Here is a 13,927-nt window from a genome sequence, read left to right on the forward strand (position 1 = left end):
CCCCCCTACTCCGCAGTTTGGGTTGGCACTGAAACCTTTTCAAGACAAATAGGGGCGCGCTACTTTGCTCTGTACAGACTAGAGGGGCAATCCCTGATCCCTCACAGACCCTCATACAGTTACAGCACCCACAAAAAAAAGAAAGAAAAACTGAGCGCACTGTCCTGCAAGTGTCACAAACACTTCTACCTGGTTTGGAAAATCTTGATTTTTTATTTTTTTTTATTTTTGCTGTTTTGTTATCCAAGAGCTGAACAGAAAGGATTTACCTGTGATATTTTATATAATGGAGGTGAGGAGTGTGACCTTACAGCAACACACAAATCCTTCAAAAAGGATTAAAATAGATGAACTTCCCTTTATCAATGATCTCCTTCAAACCGCATCAGTTCTGGAGAGAGGTTGAATTAGCAACTTAGACTCTCCCAGGACCAAAGAGGTTTTTTTTTTTTTTTAATTGTGGGCTCTGAAGAGTCTTACACAGACTCCTCTTTTTGTGGGGGCAGGGTGTGCAGAGCTGTCAGGAGATCCGTTCTGTTGACAGCTCTTTGAGACAAACTAAAAAGATTGGTTTTATATATATATTTATATATATATATATTTGTCATGTTGCCTTCTCAGTTAACCAACTTGCATTTATTTTCATTTCACCAGCAGATAAATTGCTATACAGTGGAATCAGTACAAGCCGCAGCCTCTGAGGTTGTTGGCAATGATGATATCAGTGACGGCGTCAAATACCACCTGGATATTATTCGTATCTGTGGCGCAGGTCATGTGGCAGTAGATCTCCTTGTTAGGTGAGCGGTTCTTGCTCTCGAATTGTGCTTGGATATAAGCGGCCGCATCGTCATATGTGTTGGGACCTGCACAATAGAGGAATCAGAAGCAGATGAAAATCGGAAAATGTACTTACATAAAGCCAAAACAACACAAAATCCTTGTGCTACATCCTAAATCACAAATAACTGGGGAAGGGGGTATAGTCATATATGTCATTCAGCTGTACTGACCGCTTTTCGCTGGGGCTACCCGGTGATTTCTGGCTGTAACACTTGCATTAGTGAAATGTTGTAATTATGTCTGCCTGTAGCCACTGTATGTGTGCAATAAGCTCCCACTAGTGTTGTCTGCATGATTGGAATTGTAGTTTTGAAACAGCTGGAGGGCTGAAGGTTCCCCATCCCTGCTTTAAACAGTTGGATGTTCCTGCTGAAATTAGTGGGTTTGGACAACTTTTCCCAAATGAGTGTGTGTGTGTGGGGGCCTCGATTGGGCTTTAAAAATTTCACATCTTTTATTGTGATTTTAAGAGATAAATGTTGTTTCTTGTCCTTTTCAAGGACGATGATGTTATCAAGCCATTCATCATTGCAAGATTAATAAGCAGTAAAGTGTGACATTAATAAATTAGAATTAATTACAGTGCTGTGGAATTGGAACCATAGTATGGGTTAATACAGAGATGAATGACTCCGCTGCTGCTGCCCACTTCTCTGAAACTTAAAGTGACACTGTCACCCATTTGCATTTTGACTGCTCTCCACAGGTGTAAAGGGTAAATGTTACAGCTTTCATTACTTATTTTATATTATACCTCATGGTGCTTGTTCTGGTAAAAAGTCGTTTATATCACTTGTGGATTGGTATATGTGGATGGGCCCTCACGGCCTATGTGCCACATCGCTCCGCCCCTAGCACCACTTAGCACCGCCCCATCTGTGACATCATTGCCGCATAGGCCCTGCCCCCTCATCAGCCATTGGAAGTGCCAGCCTAAAGCTCTAGGCCCCACCCCCCAAGATTGTCCAACACCAATGGGTGCTGGGGGGGCCTATGCTGCGATGACGTCAAGGGTGGGGGCGGGGCTAAGTGACACTAGGGGCGGAGCCATGTAGCACATAGGCTGTGAGGCCCCGCCCACATATACCAATCCACAGGTGATAAAAAACACTTTTTACCAGAACAAGCACCATGAGGTGTGATATAAAATAAGTAATGAAAGCTGTAACATTTACCCTTTACATCTGTGGGGAGCAATCAAAATGCAAATAGGGGGCGACAGTGTCACTTTAAAGCACATCTCTTCTCAAAAATAAGGGGAGAGATTTATTACTGTGCACCCTAGCATATGCCAGGGAAAAGGCGCTGATTTTTGCGCAAACCATCGAGTGGGTGGGCAGGCGGGGGGTACGGCAAGGCAGGGAGGAGGTGTGGCCTCCTACTGCACCTGATTTATTATGATTTACACTTGCAAATAGGTGTAAATCATGGCAGAATCCACACCTGCTCTGGAGTAGGCGCAGGTCTGCCAGTTTTATGAAGATGTGTGCACCTTAATAATTACTAGATGGGTTAAAAAAACAACAAAAAACACTTCTGACATGTTTTAATCAGTAAGGGTCACCTAAGGGGTGTTCAGACCCCACCATTTGCTAGAATAAACAGTGAGAAACGCTGAGCTGAGTGTTTGTTATTCATGCTGAGAAAGATTGACTTTATAGAGCAAGAAAAATAATCAACTGAAGACTCTGACCCATTCATTCTAGTGATTAATGGGGGTTTTAGCACCCAGACCAAAACCTTCAACATGTCTCCGACACATCAAAAGTTGCTATTAAATTACAGTAACACAGTGTCAGTACAGTGGGGCAGAGATTTAACTGTTTCGAAGCTCACAGCAACATAATGAATGATGATATCGGGGGTTCCGTTCTGTAGCATACAGTCCGTGCACAAACAGTATATATGGAACATGTTAATCTGGCCTAAGATTCTAACTAGAGATGAGCGAACCGGGTTCGGGTTCGAGTCCATCCGAAGTCGAACGATCGGCATTTGATTAGCTGGGGCTGCTGAACTTGGATAAAGCTCTAAGGTTGTCTGGAAAACATGGATACAGCCAATGACTATATCCATGATTTCCAGATAGCCTTAGGGCTTTATCCAACTTCAGCAGCCACCGCTAATCAAATGCCGATAGTTCGGGTACGGATGGACTCGAGCATGCTCTAGGTTCACTCATCTCTAATTCTAACAGAGACTGAGGCAGACCAAAATATGAAGGAATTATGTGGCACTTCTAGTGGTAAAAGGGTTGACTCCAAAGAAATATCACAGTGAGATGTGTTTGGTTCATCATCTAGAGCAGTGCTTCTTAAACTGTGAGGTGAGCCTCACCAGTGAGATGCCCCCTAGTTACTGGTGAAGCCCAGCTGGGGAGGCAGTTTTCACAGAAGTGATTATACCCTGCACAGTCCTTTCCCTGTCTCCAAAATCTCTGCTTTAGGAACATTATTGACTAATTTTGTACTTATTTTATGTTATACAGAGATTAGAAGACAAATGGAGGGTAGACTGAGTTATAGTTTTTATTTTTGCATGGACTTCCACCATAGATGGGGAGGTCTAAGCATCCTCCTGGTCAGTGTGGTGAGGCCCAGGCAACATTTTGTCTGTTGGTTGAGGCTCTAGTAGAAAGAGTTTGAGAAGCACTGATCTAGAGCAGTGCTTCTCAATTCCAGTCCTCAGGCCTCATGCTTTGAGAATACCCCATAGAAAGGACACCTGTCATAATACCTGATGCACTGAGTATAATTATATCACCTGTAAAATACTGAGGAAATCCTCTAAACATGACCTGTTGGTGAGGCCTGAGGACTGGAATTGAGAAGCACTGATCTAGAGGCACCATGTCTGCGAGGCCTCCATGAAGTGTTTAACTTTAATGTCTATCAGCAGCTTGTAAGACGCAGTCGGTATGATGGTAGACAATGCTCTCTATGAGACATTAAAGTGACTCTGTACCCACAATCTAAACCCCACAAACCACTTGTACCTTTGGATAGCTGCTTTTAATCCAAGATCTGTCCTGCGGTCCGTTTGGCAGGTGATGTAATTATTGTGATAAAAAAGTAATTTTAAAACTGCAGCTCCGTGCCCTAACTTTGCACCACCCCATTCGTCCCTCCAGGGCCGTATTAAGAGCTGCTGCTGCCCTAGGCACTAAACCTAAAGATGCCCCAATGTGGGGGTGCGTGGCTTCGGCCACATGCCTTTCTTTACTTATAGAAATGTCTGAATGACATTTTTATGATTTTTAAATGCTCCCCCGCTCCCTGGTGCTGCCCCCCTGCAAGGTGCTGCCCTAGGCACCGGACCACGGGTGCCTAGTGGTAAATACGGCCCTGCGTCCCTCCTCCCCACCCTCTTCATCATTAGGAATGCCACTGGAACAGTTACTTCTGTTTGAACATTGCACAGGTCCTTAATGATCCAGCCCATGTGCTGTGGTAACACAGGTGGTGAATAATAGGCAATCTGCCTGGAGCATTCCTAATGATGAGGAGGGCAGGGAGGAGGGACGGAGGGGTGGTGCAAAGTTAGGGCACAGATACGCCCGTAGGGCATGGAGCTGCAATTTTAAAAGTTGTTTTTTAGGACAATAACTGCATCACCTGCCAAACGGACCGCAGGACAGATCTTGGATTAAAAGCAGCAGCTATCTGAAGGTACAAGCGGTTTGAGGGGTCAGATTGTGGGTACAGAGTCGCTTTAAGTAATTTGCTTACATGAAGGTGTAAGCCTCTCACAAGCACTGTGTCCACAAGCTCCTAGTAAAGCTGAAGTGAAAGACTTGAACTTGGGTCACTATTAAGTGCTTTGCCTTCAACCAGCAGAAAGCCTAATCCATTTCTGGATTTAAAAATATTTCACAGGATAATGTGTACGGGGGAAGGAAAATAATCCCTAGACGTGACTGAAGGAGATTCTTCCCATAATAACTTGATCTGAATGAGCTGTTACAACATACATCTATCTACAGGCTATTTGCTATTGTATACTAGTAATGCTTACAAGAAAAGCAGCTATTCTGTGAAATCCCACATCATGCATTTCACTCTGTGACATCTTGAAATGCACAAACTACTCTGTTCTAATGTTCTTAATCTCTGGATCAAGCTGCTTCTGTAACATATGGTGAAACCTGAACCTCCGTTTTAAAGGAATATTCTCACTTTATAGAGCGATAGCCTACAATATGCCTTCACTTTATAATAATCTGTGAGGTCTCATGTCTAGGAAACCAATGCAGAATGCTATACATTAACGTCATTCTGACTGCATAAACTGTAGCCATGCCATCACCACATGAGTAACAGCCAAGCCTCCACTGCCAGGGCCAGGATCCAAAATAACTCTAATCCCAGTTAATAAACCCCTAAGATGCCTCTGTCAATAGCAACTATGACATCTAGGTGGTTAGACCAGGCCTGTCATAATATATATAGATTTACAATTTATTTACATATCAAATTCTCCAGACATCCAGTACTTATCAGCTGCTGTGTGTCCTGCAGAAAGTGGTGTATTTAGTCCAGTCCGACACAGTGCTCTCTGCTGCCACCTCTGTCTGTCTGTCACGAGAACTGTCCAGAGCAGAGGGAAATCCCCATAGAAAACAGCTCCTGCTTTAAGTCCCTACTTCACACAGTAAACTTTTTCACCTGTCTGTACAATGTTATTGGATCATTATATCTTATATGAGTTTATCCTGCTGGTAAGGTTTTTGTATTCTGATGTTTTTCTTTCTTATTACTCTTTGCAGTTCAATGTTTGGGACTGTCTAGTTCATTTACTATTCTCCTACCAAATAATCATATGACCTATGTTAATATAAGTATTGTATTATGGATGATTATTTGTTAAGTATATAAGAAATCTTTAATAAAAAATATTGAACCAGAAAACCCCTCCTGCTCTAGACAGTTCCTGTCTCAGACAGAAGTGGCAGTGGAGAGCACAGACCGGAAAGAATACGCCAATTCCTGCAGGACATACAGCAGCTGCTAAGTACTGAAAAGGCTTTTATTTGCTTGGAGTCTGTTAAATAGAAGTAAAGTACAAATCTATATAACTTTCTGACACCAGTTAATTTAAAAGAAAAACAATTTCGCTTGAGTTTTCCTTTAAGCCTTATTGTCAATTTTTTGCTTTGTTTTTCTGAAAACAAAGGAAAAAAAATACAGGGTAGGGTATTGCTAACAACTCAAATAATAAAAATAATACATTGCTTTAAGTGTCACTTTTGTTATAACTTTCAAAATCTAAAACAGCAGCGATATAAAACAAGTTTGCAATTTACATAAATTTTTTAAAGTTCATCATGAAAAATACTGCATTTCCTGTGTTTAGACTTTTTTTTTTTTTAAAGCGACTAAACACAGGAAGTCCAGTGTTTTCCAGGTTATCTGCACTCACAGAAAAATGTGTCATGTGACTGATGGACACATGGAGCCGTGACACTCTGTACTGGCCGGGACTTTGTGTTTAGTTTCTTTAGTTTAGTCTCAACCAGCACAAGACTAAAAATCTGCCTTCAGGAGACTGGACCTGGATACAAGTAAGTATAACTTTGTTTTATAGCATGATAATAAAAAACAAAATAATGAATGTAAAGTGCAAAACTTTCTTTATATCACATCTACTGTTGATTTAGATTTTGAAAGTTATAACAGTGATGCTTTAAACCACATGGTGAAAGTAAAAAAACAAGAGCAGTGTTTTTTTCCCCTTTCCATCTCAACAAAAATAATAATTATTACTTCCTGAGTGTCTTGATTACTTGACTATTGTTGTAAAGAGGAAAGACAATTACATGATCACCCGATATGTCAAAGACACCGGTAGGAAGACCATCTAAAGTATTTTTTTAGTCCTGCAATGCTAGTTATATAATTTTACATTTTTAAACAAACTAAAGAAATAAAAATATTTTAGCTTCTCAATACACAGGTATGTGCTGGTGTGTGTTATTTCTATAATGAACATAATATACAGGAGTAGCTATAGGAAATGTAGGCAGCCTCACTGGGGACTATTTCTTTGTGCAGCATTATGGGTATGTTCATGCAACATTTTGAAAGGCTTAAATACAGTCATAATTTTGATAATTATCATGATCATTATTTACAGCCGTAACAATCAAACTACAGACGTATTTTTGTTTGAGGGTGCGTTCACGCGTACAGGATCTGCAGCAGATTTGATGGCCCAGAATTGAGTTGCTTTGAATCTGCAGCTTCAAATCTGCGCCATCAAATCTGCTGCAGATCCTGTACATGTGAACGCACCCTCAAAAAACATTGTGTGACCATATTAGTCCAAGTATGTTGTTTGTTTAGGCCTTAAAGGGAACCTGTCATCCCCCACTAGAGCCCCGGCTACTTACCCCATCTCGCCAAATCCCACTCCTGGAGCCGGTCCTGGGGTGGAGATAAGCTTGTCGGAAGCCTGCATAGGTGCACCACTGCATAGGTGAGTCCGATGCCTATAGAGAATGAATGGAGCCATCATTCTCTATGGGCGTCGGACTCATCTATGCAGCACGTGCGCCGGGCCTCCGACAAGGATATCTCCAACCCGGCATGGGGGGGTGACAGGTTCCCTTTAAGTTCATGTATTCCTGAACATATCTTCATAGGGGGATGAAGCTCTGATCTGCTGATAAATTGCCCCAAATCCTCTTCCTACAGACAGGGTGATTCAAAAAGGTTGGTGCAAATGTAAAGGCCTGTAGTTAAAGTAACATAGACTGCGCTATTGCATAGACATCTACCATGTGATCAAGGTAAATTACTTTCAGGCTATGTTCCCCCACAATAGCTTTTGGCCTAAAAAGATGATGTGGAAGCATAGCCTTGTAGTGTATAAGTCAAACTTCACAAAGTTCACTTGGTTATGAATAATGAGGCTATAATTTTGCACCATCCTTTCTTAATCGCACTGTATTACATGATAAAGTTTTGGCTGCCTGTAGGTGGGCAATGGATACTAGATGGTGTTGTTTTATTGAGGTCAGTGTATAAAACGTATGCAGTAAACTCCCTCTAGTGGCAACTGCAAGCTCAATGAGGCTTTGGATCTCTGTAATTGGTAACATGTATTTCTGTCGTTAGAGATCAAAGTGACATGGGGTTAAAAGATGTGTATAGGTGTATAGGTGAGGCAACAGTGTCAATGACACAGTTATATACAATGTAACACGAGCCCCCAGCAACTAACAAGCACTTCACTAGGGGTGCAGCTGATTCAAGGAGACAAGTACTGGGCAGCAGAGATAAAGCTGCAGGAGTCTATTGATCCTATTAAAGGGCTTTACTGAGCAAAACTGACTGATGAGCTATCCACAGGCTAGCTCATCAATCACTGATCGGCAGGGTGCAGACACTGATCACCTACGCCAATCAGTTGTTCAGCGCTCACTTTAGAGTTAGTGGAGTTTGTCTACATTCACTGTGTAGTGGTGGCAACCTGTAACTGCAGCTTAGCTCCCGTTTAAATGAATAGGGGCTGAGCTGCAGTTACACATCACCACCACTACACACTCTGTAATGCAGGTGCCAAACAGCTGATCTTCGTAGGTGCCAGTTGTCGCCACCCCACTATCCTATAGTTAGTCAGTTTTGCCTGAAAACCCTCTCAAAATGATTAGAGACAGATTTTCTTTTGCAAATGCACAAAAAAAATTGTCAACATGACTTGTGTCACATTTGTAGTAAGTTTTGCACCTTTGTTAATGTGGGAGTAGGGGCTTGAAGTAAAGTGGTTGTGGCTTCATAGGAAAAGGGTTATTGTTTTAGTCCTGTTCCATCTCCATAGCTCCTGTTTCCAGTGGGAAACCCAGCACCATAGACATATGCCTATGGCATTGAACCAGACTGGAGATGAAGCGGGATACTCCCTCCCATGAGGTTCTACTATATGCAGCAGGGAGCAAAAAAACAGTGCTCAGGACTCCAAATTCCAAATAGGTGTACATTACCGAAATGACTACTAAGCACATAGGGCCACATGTATCATCCGGCGGACGGATGATTTTTGGCGGAAAGTGCCGATTTGCGTATTATTTTATACGCAAATGGCCGATTTGCGAATAAAATAATCGCAAATCGGCACTTTCCGCCGAGTACGCCAGGGGGCGGAAAGGGGGCGGAAAGTAGGCGGGAAGTGGGCGGAACGGAGGGCGCGGACTCAGAGTCCGCGCGATTTATCATCCGTTCCGCCCAATTCTACGCCGAAAACCTACTCCAGTCCTCAGCTGGCGTAGGTTTTCGGCGGTGCGCACTGGCGCGCACAGGATTTATGTACAGGCAGTCCGCCTCTACATAAATCTCCGTAGCGCCGGAGCTGCGGGGGCATTTTTAAGTCCGGCGTAAAAAACGCCGGACTTAATAAATGCCTCCCATAGTCATTTCCGATGAAAGCACTGGACGTACACTTTAATATTAATAGGTACTTTCCAGCAACAAGTTTTACTATATTACTATGTCTTTATGTTATAATATAGACATACCTCATACAAAACTTATAATATATTGTTATTAATTAAAGGACTCCTATTAGTTGTCATCATGAGTTCCAATCTACTGTAGGTTACAACCTGGTTATGTTCTGGTAAAAAGCTGTGGGAAGTGTTACCATAACTCAGATACAGATTTAGGTTTACCCCGATATTGAATGGAAAGTAACCCTAACCTCTATAAATATGTTGTCTATGAGAGATAAAAGATCATCATTCCCCACAGGTTACAGCTGGCCATGGGGTTCCCAGTGTGAGGAAACTTTCATTATTATTCTTTTTGTACATTTCTAACAAAAAGTGATTGTGCAAGTTTGAGAACAGACCCCTTAAAGTAGAACCAAGTCACAGCCTTCCAAAAATAGTGCACACTTCTCACCTGTATACTCTGGGAAGCAAATGGTCAGAGGAGACTTCTTGATCTTCTCGGCAAACAGGTCCTTCTTGTTGAGGAAGAGGATGATGGATGTGTCAATGAAGAACTTGTTGTTGCAAATGGAGTCGAAGAGCATTAGAGACTCGTGCATTCGGTTCTGCAGCAAGGAGGGAGGAGAGACAGGAGGTGGAAGACAGAAAGAAAAGGAGAAAAGGAGTTAGGCTGAGGAGAGAGGAATGGTTACCAGTGTAAAACAAAGAAAAAGGAAAACATCATTATTAAAGTCTCAAGTTTCCTCCAAGAATTTTGCATTAAGTATATGTAAATTCCAAATGGCCTGGAAACAACCTAATACCTAAGAACTAATAGTAAAAAAAACATACTAATAATAATGTATAACTAAGGCTAGGTTCACACTTACGTTGGGGTTCCGTTAGGGCATTTCCCTCAGTTCCTTTTGCAGAATCTGAGCAGACAAATTTTTTTGTTAACTCAAAACCTGCAGAATAAACACCGGGCGGAAACCTGACAGACCCCACTATAATGGGATCTCTTGGGATCTGCCTGGACCTTTCAGTGTCTGTTCTTAAATGGGCTGTCAGTTTCCATTTTATGGCACCAAATGGACTCTGCATGGAACCCTGACACAAGTGAGAACCCAACCTAATAATGTAACAGTAAAATAGCATTATTAGCATAGCCCAAGGATTACATATTTTCTCGGTTTATTTGAGAAAACAAGGAGGTGAATTTATTATGGCTGGCATACCAGTTTCCTGCTGTACAAAACCTTTATAGCAAAATTTTTTGCAAGTCTAACTTGCGCAAAGTTACTTTTCATGGTCTTTACACTGAACTCAGGGCTTAGCAGGAGAGCTGTAGTCTTTCATGGCCTTAAACCTTTAGTATAATTTATACCATAAATTGGTGTAGACTTGAATGTGGCTCATGGACAGTCACATATGCACCAATATTACTGCAGTAAGAAGCCTGCACTCCTCAATACATTTGGCGTATCTTGTTCCAGTACTCTTGGCCCTAAGACCTGCCCATGAAAGGCCAGACTTTTTTTTTTAATCTATTTTCAAAACACTTTTTTTTTTTTAACAATACTTCCCATCTGTAGTATATTCATCACACACCATGTGATATTCAGACTTTTTATTGCAGCGTTTTCAGCAGATGCACCATCCAGATAGACAGAAACTTTGGGGATTTTATATCCCTATCTGCAACATGCCCCTTCCTCAAATTTGAAGTCGGAACAACACTTGGAATCTGATGAATACACTATAGATAGTGAATAGTGCACAAAGATTTATAGCACATTCCTGTGTGTTCTGGAAGCACCTACTAGATTATGGAGATGGGTAGAATTCATTAGTAAAGCTTGTTATACACTGGTTTTATTGGGAGTAGACAGAGATTTAGCAGCGCATAAATACCAGCAAGTATTATTTATGTGAGTATGATATACACCAGGATAATGGTAAATGTTAACAAGATAATACAACACAAGCCACACCAGACAACAAGCAACAGTAATAATGTCAGTGTTAGTAATAGGGAACAGCTCAGCACCTTATACAGTCATCTTGTACACATGAACTTTCTACAGTGAAATGATCTATTCTATGCTTTAAAGACCATATTTCATTACACAGTAATATAGCAGTAAAGCAGTGAGCATACAATCATGTCATTATCCACCTTGTACAATTTGGTAGGAAGCACAGAGACTCATAACCTTCTGGGCACAATATATAATAAGTCTGATTACCCTATGGTGGAGTTGTGAACCACTTACAGTGCTTTCTGAAGCTCTATGATTGACTAGATTACACTGATTAAAAATATCAACATGTACCTTAAAGGGGCAGTGTGGCTCTAAAAAATTATTCACAGAATAACACACATTACAAAGTTATGCAACTTTGTAATGTATGTTATGTCTGTGAATTGCCCCCTTCCCAGTGTCCCACCCCCCCCACCCGTGTACCCGGAAGTGTGGTGCATTATACATTACCTGATCCGTGTCGCGCATGTCCTCCAGGGGGCGATTCACAGACATAACACACATTACAAAGTTATGCAACTTTGTAATGTATGTTATTCTGTGAATAATTTTTTAGCGCCGTTCTACCCCTTCAAGAAATGAGTCAACTCTCAGATCTAAAAAAGTAGCAGTCTTTCTTAAGATCTGCCTTACTATGATCATAGTAATTCTAGTCTAATAAGGCCAGATCATTTATCATCAAATTTTGCCAGAACTTTGCCGGGCGAGCAGGCCCTAATGTTGAAAGTTTACATACATAAAACAGCAATAAGGTAAACTGCGATACTATTCACATAAACAGTTAGAAAACTATGTACAATCCAGGTTATCTATATGCGATGCAATGGTGTATCATGTAGGAGATTATAGATACCATTCCTAAAGTCACAAGTGTCACAGCTTCCCTTCCTGACCTCTTATTTTGCTTTGGGCTCCATGTTCATTTTTAATACCCCAAAAATCTAATTAAGCTACAAATATGCTCACAACAGTAAATTGCTAACCCCTGCCTTATGTCACTCACCTCAACCACCTTCTTTCAAAGCTTGGATCAATAAAATTAATCACTTGGGAGCTCAAAACCCATAAATGTGAATGCACATGGGCTCCACGGATAAAATTCTGAGAGTCTTTCCTCACCACCCAATCAACGTTCCACTTTCAAACTTTATCCAGGCCAGATCATTTATATAGATATGGGTGCAAAGACATTGCTCATTGATCAGTATTCAGCATTCTGCATCTTAAGCCATCACCAGCATCTTGACCAGCTGTCCAGCTTTTGGACATTTTAATGCAGCAACTGCAGTTATACCCAAACTAACCAAGTCTGTGTTGATACTGGCAATATGTAATATATACTGGCAGGGAAAATCCAAGCTGTCAAACAGGACTTATCATAACCTGAGTTATATCCAATGCCACTGCTGAGTTCTGGATTACCTTAGTGACTATTATCTGGACTTTAAGTTCAGGTCTGGGTGCCATCACTGACCAGCTTTGAAGAGGTTAATGAGTAGTGATAATTAAGTTAGGCAGCTAATGAAAAAGACCCTGTCACTATAACAGTAGGGCGTAAGGACTAATATGATCACACTTCATGACTGTTTACAGTCACCTGGTGTATTACGTGACCACTCTTAACCAGTTGCCAGCTTTAAAAAGGAATCATATGACTACCACTTCTGGATTCCTCAGAACTGCTGACCAGCTGGAAGGCATCATACAATACAGTGTGTCCCCACAAGACCTTGTAATGGCTAATAGATGTAATGGCCCCCTTAAACTGATTTCCCCATTTCAGTAGGTTGGTCATAGTGACAACTATGGCATTACTGCACACTTCCAATATTTAAAGGAGCACTGCCATTAAACTGAATACTATGTTATGGTTGGTATGGAGCTTGAGGGGAAGGTAAAAAAGACTTCATTATTTGCTGTTCTATGTTTACATGAGTCATGCACTGTTGCCACAGGCCATACACCAGCCATAACACAGTGTAACGTCTGTACATGGAGCATTCCTTGGGGTTCCCCATTAAGATAAATAGGTGTATACTGATGCACTGTGTAAAATTAAATATATTTAGGCTATGTTCCCACTTTGTATGACACCGGCTGTTCCGTGACCCAGACAGGTCACGGAACAGTGCCGGCCGGATGATCTTTACTGCCGCTGAATTTGGATGCGGACGCCCGCATCCGAATTCCCCGCTGCTCATATTGGAGCATGCGTCCGGAGCCGGACGCTCCATTTTGTGAACTCACAAGGGTTTTCATGTTGGTTTCTTGCAGCGCCGCTAGGGATCTCGACCTGAGTGTATACTATGTGTATACACTCCGGCCAGAGTTCCCTCACCTGCAGTACTACATAAGTACTGCAGTAACAACGGCCGTGATCACTACGGTACTTACGTAGTGTGAACATAGCTTTATACAGTATAGGCATTTCAAAAAAGGACCATTTCAGCCATATATTCTTACTAATTCCCAAATTTGCTTGCTTTATTTTGACGAGTTGCACTAATGTATGCGAGTTGCACTAATGTAAGCGAGCACTGATCTGCTAGATCCCCACTTACTTGGTAGTATGTGCACACAACGGAATTAAGCAAAGAATTTGAAGCGGGTTCCG

General features: G+C 41.6%; 1 protein-coding gene across 1 annotated transcript in view; it reads right to left on the reverse strand.

The window, feature by feature from the left end:
- Window positions 1-614: 614 nt before the first annotated feature.
- The window catches only part of GNAO1 (G protein subunit alpha o1), a 167,339-nt gene continuing 154,026 nt past the window's right edge, over window positions 615-13,927 (reverse strand). The window contains exons 7-8 of the mRNA XM_069965994.1: window positions 9,741-9,894; window positions 615-866 (exon numbers count right to left, since the gene is read on the reverse strand). Coding sequence (XP_069822095.1) covers window positions 679-866; window positions 9,741-9,894 — 342 coding nt within the window. The 3' untranslated portion in view covers window positions 615-678. The remainder of the gene's footprint in view (window positions 867-9,740; window positions 9,895-13,927) is intronic.

This window comes from Dendropsophus ebraccatus, chromosome 4 (genome assembly GCF_027789765.1).
Source record: "Dendropsophus ebraccatus isolate aDenEbr1 chromosome 4, aDenEbr1.pat, whole genome shotgun sequence".
Taxonomy (NCBI): domain Eukaryota; kingdom Metazoa; phylum Chordata; class Amphibia; order Anura; family Hylidae; genus Dendropsophus; species Dendropsophus ebraccatus.